General features: G+C 49.2%; 5 protein-coding genes across 5 annotated transcripts; 2 read left to right on the forward strand and 3 right to left on the reverse strand.

Moving 5' to 3' along the window:
* Window positions 1–1,267: 1,267 nt before the first annotated feature.
* Window positions 1,268–2,566, reverse strand: SNOG_11271 (hypothetical protein; the record flags this gene model as incomplete). The annotated part of the gene is made up of 2 exons (XM_001801462.1): window positions 1,268–1,768; window positions 1,949–2,566. 2 exons carry the CDS (start codon window positions 2,564–2,566, stop codon window positions 1,268–1,270), a joined length of 1,119 nt encoding a protein of 372 aa, XP_001801514.1.
* Window positions 2,567–3,155: 589 nt separating this feature from the next.
* SNOG_11272 (hypothetical protein) lies at window positions 3,156–10,509 on the reverse strand (the record flags this gene model as incomplete). Its single annotated transcript, XM_001801463.1, has 7 exons — window positions 3,156–3,951; window positions 3,988–4,279; window positions 4,440–4,970; window positions 5,032–9,706; window positions 9,747–9,770; window positions 10,043–10,398; window positions 10,431–10,509. 7 exons carry the CDS (start codon window positions 10,507–10,509, stop codon window positions 3,156–3,158), a joined length of 6,753 nt encoding a protein of 2,250 aa, XP_001801515.1.
* A 335-nt stretch (window positions 10,510–10,844) lies between these two features.
* Window positions 10,845–11,344, forward strand: SNOG_11273 (hypothetical protein; the record flags this gene model as incomplete). The annotated part of the gene is made up of 2 exons (XM_001801464.1): window positions 10,845–10,898; window positions 10,970–11,344. 2 exons carry the CDS (start codon window positions 10,845–10,847, stop codon window positions 11,342–11,344), a joined length of 429 nt encoding a protein of 142 aa, XP_001801516.1.
* Window positions 11,345–11,718: 374 nt separating this feature from the next.
* SNOG_11274 (hypothetical protein) lies at window positions 11,719–12,366 on the forward strand (the record flags this gene model as incomplete). Its single annotated transcript, XM_001801465.1, has 2 exons — window positions 11,719–12,248; window positions 12,324–12,366. The coding sequence occupies 2 exons, from the start codon at window positions 11,719–11,721 to the stop codon at window positions 12,364–12,366; spliced, it is 573 nt and encodes a 190-aa protein (XP_001801517.1).
* A 224-nt stretch (window positions 12,367–12,590) lies between these two features.
* On the reverse strand, window positions 12,591–12,945 carry SNOG_11275 (hypothetical protein; the record flags this gene model as incomplete). Its single annotated transcript, XM_001801466.1, has 2 exons — window positions 12,591–12,836; window positions 12,907–12,945. 2 exons carry the CDS (start codon window positions 12,943–12,945, stop codon window positions 12,591–12,593), a joined length of 285 nt encoding a protein of 94 aa, XP_001801518.1.
* Window positions 12,946–13,121: the final 176 nt, after the last annotated feature.

Raw genomic sequence — 13,121 nt, forward strand, 5'->3', positions numbered from 1 at the left:
AGAGAGAGAAGATAGGTAGAGTTATTCTACTTTTCTTTAATATTACTATAATAAGATCTAGAATATCTCTAATAATCTCTTATAACATATTAGTAGTAGCTATACTCTGCTTATATATAATTTTAGCTACTAAAAGATATTAAAATACTTAACTCTATTAAAATATTACTTAACTCTATTAAAATATTGCTTAACTCTATTAAAATATTACTTAACTCTGCTATAATATTGCTTAACTCTGTTAAAATATTACTTAACTCTATTAAAATATTACTTAACTTTATTAAAATATTACTTAACTCTACTATAATATTGCTTAACTCTGCTATAATATTGCTTAACTCTTAGGTATATATAGGCTAGCTTAGCACTATTATTAACCTAATATCAGAAATTCTAATATGTATAGAGTAGTAGTAGAGATAGTTAAGAAAAGCTCTAGCTAGCTTAATAACGCTATAGTAACTATAGAGAGACTAGATATAACGCTTATATATATTAGAAAGATGCAGAAGAAGATTCTAAATCTAATATAGCTACGTTATATAAAAGATCTATAGAGAGTATAAAGTAATTTTATATTTTATACATAGTATTTATAATACTAAGAAAAAGTAGCTACTTTAGTAATATAGCTGTCTTAGTAATTAAATACGTTAGATATTATAATAGAACTAACAATGTTAATATAGACCTTGCTAAGAGCTGCAATTAGTAGAGTTTTTAGAATATAAGAGATATTTTGCTCTAAAGAGGCTATATAGCTCGCAATTAGTAACAGTAGAAGTAGTAAGTTTTATGCTATATATAACTTTAGTAGTATTCTTAATTACTTTAATCCTAGCATATTCTATAATATAATACTAGTTAAAGGCAAGCTATAAAGATAAGAGCTTATTAGCTATGCTTTAGTAGCAATAGAGAAAGGCGTAGAAGAGAGCAGCTAGTGCCTATAAGAAGTTATAACTATAAGAAAGTTGAGTATACTGTTAATCTCTAGTAAGTATGCAAGCTCCTTATTAGAGGCAGTGTATAACTTGTCCTTATCTAAGTAATACTACACTCTCGCACGCCTGAACGGAGCTTGCGAGATAACGTTAGTGGCGAAATCAGGGCAGTAGATGACGTTGATGAGCTTAGGGTTTTCTGTTGTACCGTTCGCCTTAACGACTTCGAGGCGTACAGTTCCCACGCCTTTAGCAGAGGTTAAGCCTGTAGAGCCATGTACGTCATGGTTGTTAGTGTTTCGCGTGTACGTGCGAAACTTTCATCGATCGTTAAAGACGTGTCGGTTGGCGGCAGTGTCGTAGCAGTACCGCTTTCGATAGTCGTGATTGGTGATTGCCTTCTTGAGGAGATCTGGAGACACGAAGCTGGCGACGGTGACGTAGCTGTGGGCTTCGTATGGATCGTCGTCGTCGTTGTTGTTGTTCGAGGCTACAGTGACGTTTGTACGAGTCGCCGCTGTATCTGTTGCCTTCTTAGCAGCAGTCTCCGCGCGCTTCTTCTTAACGTCATCTGGTACGAGCTCTGGGTGAGCTTTCCAGCAAAGGTCGTTAGGGCCTGGGTGCTCCTTCTTGCAGTGATCGCAGTGACCAACTGGCTGAGGTGTGCGCTTAGGGTGGTTGTTGTTATTTCTGTTGCGAGTCGGTAGAGATGGAGCGGAAGGAGTTGCGTCGTTGTTGCTGCGGCTCTTGAGGCGTGATAAAACGCGCTTCTCCTCTGCAGATTTTGCGACGGAGATGAACGTCTTCGCGGGCTCGACTTCCTAGTGACGTAGGTGATCCTCGAGCGACGCGATGAACGTGTCGATGGACCATGTGTTGCCTTGGTGGAGGTCGTTGTTATGAGCTTCTACCCACTGTGGTAGCACACGATCTAAGCCGTGTAGAAAGTGGATGATGAGAAGGTCTTCGACGTCTCGCTCGGAGCTAGTTGCCATAGATACCGCAGAGGGCTTCTTCCATCTAGGTGAGATGCCCTGTACCGTGATGTCATTAATAGTCTCGCGGAACTTTCCAATGTAGCTTCGGACTGATGGTTGAGACTCTGCGCAGAGGTCGATGAGGGCGATCCACGCTAGAGCAGCATTGGCATGGTCGCCGTTGCTGTTGAGCTTCTTCAAGGCCTTGTACATGTCGTGTGCGGTGGGGCAGGTGCGCACCTGCGACGCGAGCGTGTTGGCGATGGAGGAGAGTATGGTGTTTTGTAGGCGGGCGTCGCGCGCGACCCACTGGTCTAGGGCGAGCTTGTCCTCCTTGAGTAGATGTCGGGCTTCGCTGTTGAAGGGCGCGATAGCCTTCTTAAGCTTGCCGACTCGGTCGAAGTCGGCTTGAATGATAGTTTCGGACGTGCCTGCTGGGTGTGCTGTCGTGCGCTGCAGGGCCGTGATACGGTACTTATTCAGCGTGGGGTCGAAATCCGGTCGCGCTGCGCCGTCCAGTACGTCGACAGCGCCATCTGCAGCGGCGTAGTTTACCAGCTGCTTGACCCAGTCTTTCCAGTTTTTACCGTCGGTGGCCAAGCGAGCAGTGATGCCAATGGAGGAGGCCGTGTTTGTTGCCATCGTAGCGGGCGTTAAGGAGCGCTCCGGGTTCGATTAGGCGATTGTGCTTTGCAGAGCTCGTTCTCGTCCAAGCGATCGATGAGCTACAGCTGGCAGTAGAGCAATTGCTGTCGTGGCGCGCGATTGCGACGTCACTGAGCTTCTCGCGAGGGAGGGCGATGATCCATGAGTTTGCGCGAGTCGGTCAAAATATCGTGTGTGATTTATCGTGAGCGACTACAGGAGCGGGTGAGGGCTCATAACCTGTCAAGCGTCAAGGTTGCGGAGAATCATGTAGTATTAGGCTATGGGATAGAGAGGCCTATGTACTGAATGGAGCACGCACTAGTCCCAATGGGGAAGTGCGTGAGAGCAAACATGCGGTGGAACCTGGGGCAAACAGTACCGGCCCGTGCGGGAGACCCCACGGCTGACATGCATATTATTAAGATTATAGATAATCTCTCTAGACTTAGAGACTTATTCGCAGGTAAAATTCTAAACTATCCTTATTTAGTTAAGGGCTCCCCTTATTAGAAACTACCTAGTTGTTAAAACGAATTTATTATTACTATAGATATTAACAAACTTGTTAACCTTATCATCTCTCTTAACTAGAAAGAAGAGAGAATGCTTTCTGAGCTAGCGATTGAGCTGTTAGCGAAGGTCCCATGAAATCAGAAGTAGGAATGTCAGCTCCCAACTGCTTATAACACCAGTTCCTGAGATCAGTTCCGATCATACTATCCATGCCATAGCTTGACAGTGGCTTGGTAGTATCAATATCCTCAGCCTCGAGACTGAACGTCTTCGCAAACTTGGTGATAACCTGTTCCAGGATGCCGGGGAGGTCCAGCGCGATCTTAGCCTTGGCAGCCCCTGCGTCGTTACCGTCAGATGCAAGGATGGCATTCAGCAGCGGCCCAACACGTGGCTGCAGCCAAAAGCGGAAGTCATTGACATCGATGTCAGAAGCAAGTTTGGCAGGCTCCAGTCCGGAGACGAGGAAGCAGTTGGCAGAGTGGTCGAACAGCCACTTAGAGTCTGGCTGTGGGGCTACACCTGCCTCAATGAGGCGAATGAAGTCCTTCTCATCGATGCCGTGGATACCAGAGCGGGAGATTCCCTGCTCGATGGTGAGACTCTGGCTCACGAAACCAACTTCGAGAACCATGCTAAGCGCAATCGTGGTGGCGGGAAGACCCATTTGGCGACGGTAGCGAGCGAAGAAATCCAAGAAGGTGTTCGCAGCACAGTAGTTGCCCTGGGTTGGAGCACCAGTCATTGCAGAAATGGAACTGATCATGATGAAAAAGTCGAGAGGCTGATCTGCCAGGGCGTTGTGGAGGTTCCAGGTACCGGCAACCTTGGGATCAATGGCATAATTCCAGCTGTTGATGTCGTAACTGGAGAAGAGACGATCCTGAAATGGTCAATCAAACGTTCCGGCCCCAGAAGCCATGGTGGGATGAGGTTTGCTTACATCGAGCGCCATCACACCTTGCAGTACACCAGCAATGGGCACCTTGGCTGCCTTGACGGCGCGAAGGACGTCCTCCTGCTTACTTACATCGCCCTTGATTACTTGAACGTCCACACCTTCGCTACGCATGCGACGAACCATGACAGAAGCCTCAGGCTTCTCGTCACCAGATCGACCAAGGAAGATTAAGTGACGGGCACCTTGTTGGACCATCTCGCGAGCAAAGCAGCGTCCCAGACCGCCCAGACATCCTACTAAAAGGTAGGACACATCTGGCGAGTATGTGGGCTTTTTAGGAGCTACCAAGACCTGGGTCACGGTAAGCACTGGATCAGGTCACCAGGTCTGATGGCATTTGACTTACATCCGTTTCATCGTTCTCTTCAAACTTGACAACCACCTTCCCAATACGTTTGGCGTTATTGAATTGCATAAAAGCTTTCGTAACCTCGGACGCCGGATAAACAGAAGAAGGTGACAAGGGCTTGATCTTGCCCTCACGGAAATAACCGACAACCTCCTTCATGACGGCCACTGCGACATCAGGCGTTTCATCGGCCACGACTCCAAAGTCGAAAGCTGCGAAAGACGCACCACGCTTGAAAACGCTCATGTCCAAGTCACCATAGTCGAGGATGTCATTGAGACCAATTTCAATGTGGCGACCCTGAGTGGCAATACAAGACCAAGTGGCATGAAGCTGCTCACGGACGAGCGAGTTCAACGTAACGTCGACACCGCGACCGTTAGTAGCCTTCATAACGCCCTCAGCGAAAGAAGTGTCGCGAGAATTCAGGATTTGGCTGTGAGGAAGGCCGTAGGCTTCGTGGAGAAAATTCCTCTTCGTCTCTGTACCGACCGTCGCAAATACCTTGGCGCCAACCATCTGGGCGATCTGAATAGCGGCAAGACCTACACCACCGGTACCGGAGTGGATCAAAACTGACTAGAACCCATGAGTCAGAACAAGTACAAACACTCGTGTTGGAAATTGGGATGCAACTTACTTCTCCCTTCTTGAGGCGACCGAGATGGAGGAGACCATAGACTGCTGTCGAGTAGGCCAGCGGCATTGTTGCGACCTCCTCGTGAGAGTCAGTATCGGCGATCTTATGCAGAAACTTAGCCTTGAATGTCTCAATGTTCTGGAAGAGTCCCTTTGCCATCCAGCAGACCTTGTCGCCGACTCTAACGTTGGTGACGTTGGCGCCGACCCGTCGCACAATACCAGAGCCTTCGTGACTGAGTGACAAAGAGTTGAAGTTGCCCCGGAAAGTCGCAACTTCCTTCATGTTCAACCCAATGGCCTTCACTTCCACTTCGGCTTCGTCGAGGCTAAGGCTATCTTCGAGCGGCACGGCTTGGAAGTGGAGAGACTCCAGCAGACCCGGGCGCTCAATTTTGAGGCGCATTTTCCTGTCCGTGGTGTACTGTTGCTTGGTCGTTGTGGTATCAAGCAGGGCAGAGAAGGCCGCGTCGTGGGCGCGATCATGTGACAGACGGCTGACGTAGAATGTGTCGTTCTTAACCAAGTACTCGCGATCGATGGTAGAAACCGTACCAATAGTTTGGAGGACGGTATGTATCTGGCTGGCCAGGGGACGTGATGCTCTGTGATCGACGTCCAAGAAGATGAAATCTAACGTCGGGTACTCAGACTGGAGACATCTTCCCAGACCCATGACAATGGCAGCGTTAGGGTCAGCCCCCACCAGAAGATCGCCGTGGGTGACCCAAAGAACAGTGCTGGCCTGTTCGGCGATGCGTTGCAGATTCTTCAGCTCCTTGTCAGTCATGGACTGGTTGAATAGGGTGCCATCCGTCTCGGCAACAACAACAATGGTATTGTTGCTGCAGTTGAAACTGGAATCGGCGAGGGAAACGGTCTCAACAACTGGACCGTACTTTGCAAGCTCCTGTTTGACGCTGTGAGCAATCTTAGCGTCAGGTGTACGGGAAACCAGTGTAAGGCCATCCAATGGAGGAGCTGCAAGAGGCTTCAGTGGGTTTATCAAGGTCACCCATGTCTTGCCCTCTGTGAAAGATCCGAAGACCTCCAAATCCAGAGATTGAAGACCAACAGTCCAGTCTTTCGATGGCTCTGTGTCGCCGTGCAGAAGGATTCGTCCGTCGGCGTTTAGGATTAACCTCAACCTGGAAAGAATTTCGGGGACATCGCCCTTCGCCTCTACAACGGCCAGGTTGAAAAGCTTTCCATCGAGAGTGGGAGTTTCCCCAAGAAGCTGGCCGACTGCTGCAGTTGTGGAGAGGGCCTTCTCAAAGAAAGCTAGTTGGTCTTCCGACGTAGTGAGTGCAGTCACGGACTTGAAACGCCTCATAGTAGAGTCAGCTTCCAGGATAGAGTACAAGAACTCAGGTTCCTTGGCCCCTGCAATCAGAATATCCAATGAAGGATATTTATGGACCAAGACATCAAGCAAAGCGTCTACATATGACGTCGTAGATGGTTTCTCGTCCACAAAGAACTTTTGCAGGGCATTCGAGGAAAGCTTCTCGATATCAGGCTTCCAAAGGCAGCGCAGATAAGGATGGCGGTTCAACTTCGTTTCAGGGTTGAGATCCTCGGCATAGACGATGCTATTGATCTTCTTGGCCTCGAAAACAGGCTTCCCGTTGATACTGAGCTGGCAGGAACCGTGAAGCGCTCGCAAACTGCTCACCGTGCCTTCGGCGAGGACCTTGCCCGATGCAGTCTGAAGTGGAGGAATGGATTCGCCGTGCATCGACCAGATGGAAACGTCTTCCATGCTGACAGGAACAAAGGATCTGTTGAGCTCTTTCAACGATCCCTTGTGCGCAGCAATAAGAATGGCCTGCACGCACGTGTCCATGGTGGTCGGGTGAACAATGTAGGAAGAATCGAGAGGATCAACACCCTCGGCCAGCATAGGAGTGGTAGCTACGCACTGCGTCAATGCAGGATCTGTCAAGATGTCTGTGAGTCCAGCGAAAGGTGGTCCATAGTTGAGAGAAATTTTTTTGAAGCCATTGTACCAGGTGTGCGATGTCTTTGGCTCCGCCAAGGCAGTCACATCGAAGATTGGATCGGGACTGAAAACGGCCTCCCGCTGGACAGTTCCTACACAATGCTCGGTCCAAATTGACTCGAAGCAGGAGGCGATAGTGAAGGTGAGCTGCTGCTTGGAAGACACGGAATCGGATACTTTCTTGAATCTCACGCTGGTGAGAATTTCAACAGTTGTTCCGGCTGGGGGAAGATTCAGGGCGGCCTTGATCGTGATGTGCGGAAAGAAGTATCTAAATGGTCCATCTAATTTTGCTCTACCATGGAAGTATTGCCTTGCAGCTTCAACAGCGATGGCCAAGTATCCAGTCGCTGGAAGGACGGGCTGAGAGCCGAGCTTGTGTTCCTCTAGCCAATGGAAGTTTTTGATGTCCAGAAGATTTCTCCACTGTCTTTGGCTGTCCATCGCGCCTGGAAGGATGCTGCCTAGGAGGTCGTGGTGGGGGAAAGTTCTGTGTCTGACCTCGTTGTTGGGGCGATTCTCTAGGCGCATGTTCTTGGTGTCGGTGTAGTTCCAAGAGTACCTCGGCAAATCGACAATGGTCGTTCCGTACTCGATGCTCAAACCATGGCTCTGTTGTTTCTCAATCGCATTAACACGGCCGAGATGAACGGGGTAGCCCTTGACAAACAAAGCACCAGCTACGGTGAGAAGCCTCGTGACTGAATTCTCACCACGAACCAAAGTGGCAGAGTAATCAAGGTCTTTCGAAGACCTGCCCAAGCTGTCACGGATCTGACGTAGAGGTCCCGCTAAAGCTGAGTGAGGGCCAAGCTCAATCGTGTAATTGATCGCAAGCTCATCTGCCGAAAGCATTGAATTGATGGCGGTAGTAAATCGAACCGGGGACTCGAGGTTGGCGCGCCAGTACGACGCGTCAAGCTTGACGAAATTGTCCAAGACTTTTCCAGTGACAGAGGAAAAGAAAGTAGCCTTTCGAATGAAATCTGGCCCAGCGGGCGCAGGCAAGTTTTGAATCGCGGCTTGGGCGCGTTCCTCATAGGCAGTTCCAACCTGCTTCATGTGGTGTGAATGGTAGGCCCGACCACCAGTCTTCACTTCGCGTACGAACATCTTGGCCTGCTCTAGCGCGGATTTCACTTGCAGGACTGCATCAGTATCACCGCTGAGGGTGACGCTGCCAGGGGAGTTGTAGCATGCAATGATAACGCCGGGTTGGAGGAAAGGCTGGACTTCTTCAGGACTGGCACCAACAGCCAACATCGTACCCTGGGCATTCAGCTTTCCGACAGCCCAACCACGGTAGTAGGCGAAGACAATTGCTTCTTCCGCGGTCAAAATACCAGCAGCATAAGCAGAGGCTATTTCGCCAGAGGAATGACCCACTGAGGCACGAGGTACTATTCCCCATGAGTGGAGTAGGTCGACCAAAGCGATCTGAACAGCGGTGCAAAGAGGCTGGGACAACTCGACATCATGAATGAGGCTCGTTGCAGCTGGCTCCATAAGAGCTCCCTCGATGGTCCAGCGCGGAGAATCTTGGCCGAGATTGGCAAGGATACTATCAAGCTTGCGGATAGTGGCAATGTAAGAAGGAAACTGCTGCATGAGCTCCTTGCCCATCTGTGGAGACTGGGCGCCTTGACCAGTAAAGATGAAAGCAATGTTGGCACCATTGCCACGCTTGCCGAATACTATCTCATCATCGTCCAGATCCTCGACCGGAGAGTCTCGACCAACGACAGCGAAAGCACGATTGAAGAAGCGTGAACGACGTTCACTCAGAGTAAATGCTAGGTCGAATACGTCGTACTGGTCAGCCACGTTCCGGATATTTGCCAGAGAGTTTTTCAGAGTGGGAAAGTCGTGTGCGGAGAAGGGAAGGACAAATTCCTCACGCTCAATGGCCGGAACGCGAGAACCGTTTACACCAATCGTATCGAGGGTAGGTGATAGGGTGATTGCTTTCGTGCCCTTGCGGGCAAAAGACCTATATCCAGGAAGAACTGAGTCTGCGGCTTCGATAATTGCGTGGGCATTAGCGCCACCGTAGCCAAAAGAGTTCACACTGGCACGGCGGACTGGGTAATTTTCCGGCCATGGAATGTTGTCCTGGACAACTTGCAGCTTGCCGCCACGAAAGTCAATCTTGGGGTTATAAGAGGTGATTCCGATTGTGGCGGGAATGGTCCGGTTCTCCATGGACATTATTACCTTAATAATGCTAGCCATGGCGCTAGAGGCTTCACCGTGGCCAATATTCGTCTTGACCGCACCCACCAGCAGCGAGTCTCTAGTCGTTTCATCTGGCAAAAACACACGTGAGATACCCATGGTCTCGATAGGGTCTCCGACAGCAGTTCCGGTACCGTGGCATTCAAAGTAGGACGTTTCGGCGTAATCGAGATTTCCAGCAAAGCGATAAGCCTCCCGCATCACAGCTTCTTGTCCTTTGGCGCTGGGCTGCGTGATACCACTGGTCTTGCCGTTTGAGTTGGCCGCTGTTCCCCGGATCACTCCACGGATGGGGTCACGATCTCGAACGGCATCAGAGAGCCTCTTAAGGTATAAAGCGCCAATTCCTTCTCCACGGCCATATCCATCTGCCTCTGAACTGAAGGTGTGACAGGTAGAAGTAGGCGAGAGGACGCCCATCTTGTCGGTTGCCATCTGTACTTCGACAGCCAAAATTGAAATTAGTACCACCTACCACGGCAGCGTCGATCTCGCCACTCTGTAGGGCTCGGGTGGCCAAGTGGACAGCATACAAAGAGGAAGAACACGCTGTGTCTAACGTCAAACTAGATGAAAGGTCAGCGATGCTCACGTGTCGACTCTAGAATTCACGGTGGTTGCTGGTGTACGAACCTTGGGCCCTGCAAGTTAAAAAGGTAACTGACGCGATTGCTTAGAATGGTGACCCCAGCTCCGGTCATCGTGTATGGTTTCGGGTAGTCGTGATCTCTGTCGTTCAGTGAGACCATAGTCCCAGGTGAAATTTCCAACGTAGCAACCAGTGTTGGAGCCAGAGACCTGCTCCAACGGAATGCCACCAGACTCAAACGCCTCGAAGACACACTCCAGTAGTTTCCTTTGCTGTGGATCCATAGCCGTGGCTTCGCTGCGTGTGAGCCCGAAGAAGGCTGGGTCGAAGTCGAAAACTGTATCCGAGATGAAATATCCACCTTCCGGACGCAGAGAACCGGGACTGTTCTTTTTCGAATGAAATCCATCAATGTTGAATCGCGATAGTGGCGGCCGGGAGAGGGCTGACTTCTTTTGCAGAAGGAAGTCCCAGAATTCGTCGGGAGAGTCGGATTCACCAGGAAATCGACAGCCTACATTCAACTGTAAGGCAAAGACTGGAATGATAGGACATTGGGGAGCATCTTACCGAGACCGACGATAGCAATTGGCTCTGGGTTGGGAACAGAGTTTGCCACAGGGCTTGTCGTTGCTGACACAGGAGACATGGTGTGGTACGATGTTTGTCAACCTTAACCTACTGGCGTGGTAGTGCCGAAGCTATCTTGTGATAGGATATAAGTAATGTATACAAGAGTCGGGCGGAAAGGGGTGAATTCAAAGGTAAGTGGTGAAGAACTGGAAGTACTTGTTACAAGCACTACAAGAATAATTTCTTAGGTCCTCACGATTCATAATCATCTTAATTGTCAGGTATTGAAGGTTATATCCAACTTTCTTCAGGCGTATGCATCGGGACCCGACTGAAGTCATCTTAAATCACTTGCTTTACTACGGCAGACGGTACTTAGGACAAAAGGAACTACTAGGTGTCCTCTACACCATGAACGGACCAATAACTCGTCCTCGCGTGTATGTACCCAACAGCGTCAGAAGAGTTAGTATCTCCAGTCATCTGTATCGGGACCCGACTTGCGCTATCAAGAATCGCTTACTTTACTATCGCAGGCCGTGCCAAGGGTAAAAAGAAATGCCGAGTTCTTACCGCAACACGACCGAACCAATGGTCTCTTCATATGTACGCGCAATATTTCTAAACGAACAAGGATCACACAAGAGCCCGTGTCAGAACAACAGTGGGCACGGTGGCAAGGATCACAGATGCGAGACAAGCTGAAAATGCTCTACCGCAGCTCTAGACCACAAGGCAACCCCCTTCCTACCCGCATCGGTCTCGAGATAGAGGTCCAGGAATCAAGCACAATAGCTGACCGCTTATTCTTGGTCATCTTTCGCCTCGATTGCGAGCGGTCTCCTATTCACTGCTCGTGGCTCTATTTCGGCGCCATCATCAGCGTGGAAATCAACGAGACACAGGGTTGATTCCCTACAAAAGCTACCGAGACCAATAGCATTGAACCTATCTCTCCGACCTGTAGATGACCGAGTTTTGTGTCAAAAACTGCTAGACGTCCCTTTCTCGGGAGCCGCACTAAGCGTGCTATATCTGAAGCTGACACGTGGTTTCAACGGCGTTGCCCGGATATCGAACAGTCAAGCAAGTGCCTAGCTCGTGTCAAAGCCGGGATTCGGGGATAACAATAATTTGGTGGGTCGAGTGGATACATTGGACCTCCGACTCTACTCTTTGATAAGCAGGTTCAATACCAGCCCTAGATATAAAACAACAGCAGTCCGCACTGTACAGACTCAGAATATGTTATTGAACTCAATCAAATACTGTCCCTCACCAAACGATGTCTCGTACACTCCTTCTTCTTCACGGATACCAGCAAAATGTCGAAATATTTAAGACAGAGATCACCCCAGTGGAAAAGGTCATCTACGAAACCTTCACAACACAAATACGCATCGTATATATCGAAGCCCCTTTCCATGCAGGAGAAACCATGTCAGGTATTGCTACCCGTTCATGGTGGGATCCAAACGCGTTCGAGAATGTCGACCGGATTCACGACACCCTTCGGCACATGTCAAGGATCTTGGAACAATATGGTCCCTTTGATGGCATCGTTGGATTCTCTCAAGGGGGCGCTCTTGCTGCCATCATGGCTGGGCTTCTCGAGCGTCCAGCCAAAAATCGGCCAATTTCTTTCAACACTGCACACCCTCGTGTAAAGTTCGTGGTGTCCTACAGCGGCTATCGCGAACACTACAATGCGTTGCAAAATTTCTATGAACACAAGATCCAAACTCCTGTGCTGCACTTTATCAACACGGATGACCCTATTGTCTCGGAGGACCGGTGCATCCGACTTACAGAGAGGTGTGCGGATGTCGACGGACGAGTTGTCTCATACACTTCTCCCTTTCACCGGGTTCCAACTTCAAAACAAACCAGATCGGCACTGAAGAGATTTTTGTCTGAGTTTGCTGAAGCTTGATGAGTTTATCAATAGAACTGTGGCCAAAGTACATATGTTTGAGAATAGACATGTCTTAATATCCAACAACGGTGTGCTTCCAGTATCTACTCTGACTTAATTGCTGATTAAATAATCTTAATTCGGTTTTTACTAACTTGTAGATTGATGTTCATTTATATGTTAGATTTAAAAACATTCTTTATCAGTAAGTATTATTGCGTTGCAATTGACTATCTTTCAATCTACGCCACCGATGGGAAAGCTCCCAGCCGACCGCCATCTGTCACAATAGTACAGCCGTTGAGATATCCTCCGCCACTGCTAGCCAGGTACAAGATGGCGCTAGCCATGTCTTGCTCCCCCCCAAACCTCTCCAGCGGAATCTCACTAGCAGGTATCTTGGGTGGAAGACGGCTGGAATTTTTGTCGTCAAGGTTGTCCACACCGGCGGATATCTCAGAGGGATAAACTCCAGGTGCTATCACGTTCTAATCGAACAGAATCAATCAGTAAAACAAACTCAGACTTGTTTAAAGATGGCTGTGGGTACCAACTCACCGCACGAATGCCCCAGTGCACGAAATTGGAGGCGAACATTTTTGGCTAGCTGAGTGGCAGCTGCTTTGCTGGGGATTGTAGGAATAGGAGGTGCCCCCCCAACCCAGCCTAAGAAATGCACCCAATACTTCCAACTGTGACTATCTGGACTCTATGCGGGGAACATTTTGGGCGCTTGTTCCCGGCATTCGAGCAGCTCATAGGAAGGGCAAATG

Source organism: Parastagonospora nodorum (assembly GCF_000146915.1).
Source record: "Parastagonospora nodorum SN15 chromosome Unknown scaffold_19, whole genome shotgun sequence".
Classification (NCBI taxonomy): domain Eukaryota; kingdom Fungi; phylum Ascomycota; class Dothideomycetes; order Pleosporales; family Phaeosphaeriaceae; genus Parastagonospora; species Parastagonospora nodorum.